The sequence below is a fragment of the Cebus imitator genome, unplaced genomic scaffold, assembly GCF_001604975.1.
Source record: "Cebus imitator isolate Cc_AM_T3 unplaced genomic scaffold, Cebus_imitator-1.0 Scaffold217, whole genome shotgun sequence".
NCBI lineage: Eukaryota > Metazoa > Chordata > Mammalia > Primates > Cebidae > Cebus > Cebus imitator.
The window spans coordinates 3,523,346-3,526,527 of NW_016107532.1; the positions used below are offsets into that span (position 1 = coordinate 3,523,346).

Consider the following 3,182-nt stretch of genomic DNA (forward strand, 5'->3'; position numbering starts at 1 on the left):
CGAGGTGGGCGGATCACGAGGTCAAGAGATCGAGACCATCCTGGTCAACATGGTGAAACCCCGTCTCTACTAAAAATACAAAACATTAGCTGGGCATGGTGGTGTGTGCCTGTAATCCCAGCTACTCAGGAGGCTGAGGCAGGAGAATTGCCTGAACCCAGGAGGCGGAGGTTGCGGTGAGCCGAGATTGCGCCATTGCACTCCAGCCTGGGTAACCGGGGCGAAACTCCATCTCCAAAAAAAAAAAAAAATTCCACCTGGTATAATCAGAAGTATTAATAGGACCAGCTGAAGTTGATTTTAGATTCCTGGTTAGGTTTTTGGGATGCCATGGGGGAAAAGTTGCCTGATTGGGGGCTTAGTTTTCTATGGTTCTAATGCAGTGCTTTCCAACTTTTTTTTTTTTTTAAAGGCAGCAGAACTTTAGTATATAAAACAAGTAAAATCAGAGCTGCTCTGATTGAAGATGGATACAAAGCTTGGCCTGCATAGCCCTTCCTTTCCTTTCTCAACGTCCCTTGAGCCATGTCCTTTGAACTGCAGGGCTCTAAGGAGGCAGCAGATGCCAATGTCTTTAGTACAAGTGCTGCCTGGGTGGACTAGTGGTTCAGTGAGCTTGTTCTCTCTTATACAGCCTTGTTCTTCCTTCCTTCCACCACCTCCTAGATGAAGTACAGGCCATCGCCACCCTAATTGAGAAGCAGGCACAAATTGTGGTAAAGCCAAGGATGGTGTCAGAAGAAGAGAAGCAGAGAAAAGCTGCCCTCCTGGCCCAGTATGCTGATGTGACAGATGAAGAGGAATATCCTTTCTGGAGTCTCAGCACCATTCCCTCAAGCTCAAGCCAGACATATTTGTAGGTCTACAGTGACCTTTAGCAAGTTGCCATTCCCCCCTGTAGCCTAATTTTCCCCTCTAAAATGGCAGTGATCTATGGCCCTTTGTGGATATGAGGAGCGATGTTAGATTAGTTGCTAGTGGACTTATGTTTTTCAACACATAAGCAGTATATTCCTGAAAACTTTGGCATAAAACAAATAATGTCTTAATAGTCCGTTTATATTATGCTTTCAGAAAATATAGCTGTGATTCTTTATATTTGTATAATACTTTTCTATACAGTGTAGTATCATAAGTATAACTCATCTTTATGTTCTTTCCCAGTCAGTAAGGAAACAGACACCAACAGATGAATAGGTGATCAGAGACATTCAGAGGATTAGTGGCAAAACCACAACTAGAACCTGGTATTTTGGGGTAAAAGATTTTCTCAATTTAGAGTAGTTAGAATATTTTCTTTCTTATGTGACCATGTAGTTAAAAGTAAGGCTGAATCCCCAAAGCAATACCAGAATAAATCTGGAATTTGAGTGGGAACTGTGCAAAAAGAAAGTGTTGCCAGTAGGGGCAGGTTTAGTTCCCTGTGAATTTCATATTTATTTAGGAAATGCTTTGCTTACTGAGCCTACCTGAATGAAGTATGTGGCATATTATATAGTGTACATCATACCAGAAATTTCAGCTGTCTAATCACTAGTTTAGGAAAGAATTCTTGGACTTTTTGGAGCCAGTTTCTCTTCTAATTTTTTCTTATGACATTTCTTGCCAGGGTTGGCAAACCTATGGTTCTGGTGACAAAATTTCTCATCTTGGGCTAGAAAAGAACTTTTAAAGCAATGGTTCTCGTGAGGACTTGTTAAAGTACAGATTGCTGGGCTTCACCCACAGGATTTCTGATTTAGTAGGTTTGGCATAGGTCCCAAGAATGGTATTTCTAATACATTCCTGGGGGTTTTGTGAACCACACTTTGAGAACCACTGTTTTAGAGGTAATCTGGCTTCCAGGTAATGTGGCAATCCACTGAGACCAACTTGAGTTTCTTTTCAGCCTCCAAGAAAATATAAGATGAATCTCCTGGGTTTATCGTCATATCCCTGACAATGTGCTCCCTCCATTCAGTGTGCTTTTCCTACTTACCAGTCTACTGAATGTTTTCTAATGTAGGTTGGGATGTGCCAAGTTTTGTTTTCCATCTGACTTTCCTTAACATCACTCACTGAAGCAGATGAGAAGGATGATTCAGGAGCTACCACAATGAACATTGGTTCTGACAAATGTATCCTTCTGGGTCCCTCCCCATGTGTTTCTCCATAGAGTCTTCTTGAGATCAGTTTTTATTTTGCTGTCATTGCTGGTGGCTCCCCTTTACCTTCAGGAACTCATGTCATGCCAACATTGGGAATCCCATTTCTAGGACAGCCCTATATAGTCAATTTAGCAAGAACTTTCCCCCAAAAAAACAAGTTAACAAGTACTGTAAAGGTATTGGCTTGAAGGAAAGATTTCTAAGGGAAAATAAAAATCTATACTCCCTGTGTGTATTTCTGAGTTGCCCAGCATTATGGAGAAAATTAAAATAATATTGAGGCCAGGTACAGTGGCTTACACCTGTAGTCCTGGCACTTTGGGGAGGCCGAGACAGGTGGAGTTCGAGACCAGCCTGGGCAACATGGTGAAACCCTGTCTTTACTTAAAAAGTACAAAACATTAGCCAGGTGTGGTGGCACGTGCCTATAGTCATAGTCCCTGATACTTGGGAGGTACAGGTGGGAGAATCACCTGAGCCCAGGAAACCCAGCCTGCAGTGAGTCAAGATCTTGCCACTACACTCTGGCCTGGGTGATGGGAGTGAGACCTTGTCTCAATAAATAATGTTGAAATTTTATCTTTCTCCTCAAAAATTTTATAATTCGTCAGAGGGAGAACACAAACACCAAACACTTTAAGCTAAAAATGTGGACATATTGAAACATATGTGCTGATGGCTGGGCACAAGGACTCACACCTATAATTCCAGCACTTTGGGAGGCTGGGGTGGGAGGATCACTTGAGGCCAGGAGTTCAAGACCAGCCTGGCAGCATAGCAAGACCCTGACTCTACTATTAAAAAAAAAAAAGGCCGGGCGCGGTGGCTCAAGCTCAAACAAAACAGGTTTTGTTTCTAATCCCAGCACTTTGGGAGGCCGAGGCGGGTGGATCACGAGGTCAAGAGATCGAGACCAACCTGGTCAACATGGTGAAACCCCGTCTCTACTAAAAATACAAAAAATTAGCTGGGCATGGTGGCGCGTGCCTGTAATCCCAGCTACTCAGGAGGCTGAGGCAGGAGAATTGCCTGAAC

At 43.1% G+C, this 3,182-nt stretch overlaps 1 protein-coding gene across 2 annotated transcripts in view; it reads left to right on the forward strand.

Annotated features, from left to right (window-relative positions):
• CCDC43 (coiled-coil domain containing 43) overlaps positions 1-3,182 on the forward strand; it is a 14,894-nt gene that overhangs the window by 8,652 nt on the left and 3,060 nt on the right. Inside the window, exons 3-4 of one of the 2 annotated variants that reach the window (XM_017549385.2) lie at positions 667-802; positions 2,059-2,117. In XM_017549385.2, the coding sequence (XP_017404874.2) occupies positions 667-802; positions 2,059-2,117 (195 nt within the window). The remainder of the gene's footprint in view (positions 1-666; positions 803-2,058; positions 2,118-3,182) is intronic. The other variant, XM_017549387.2, reaches the window with a different exon arrangement.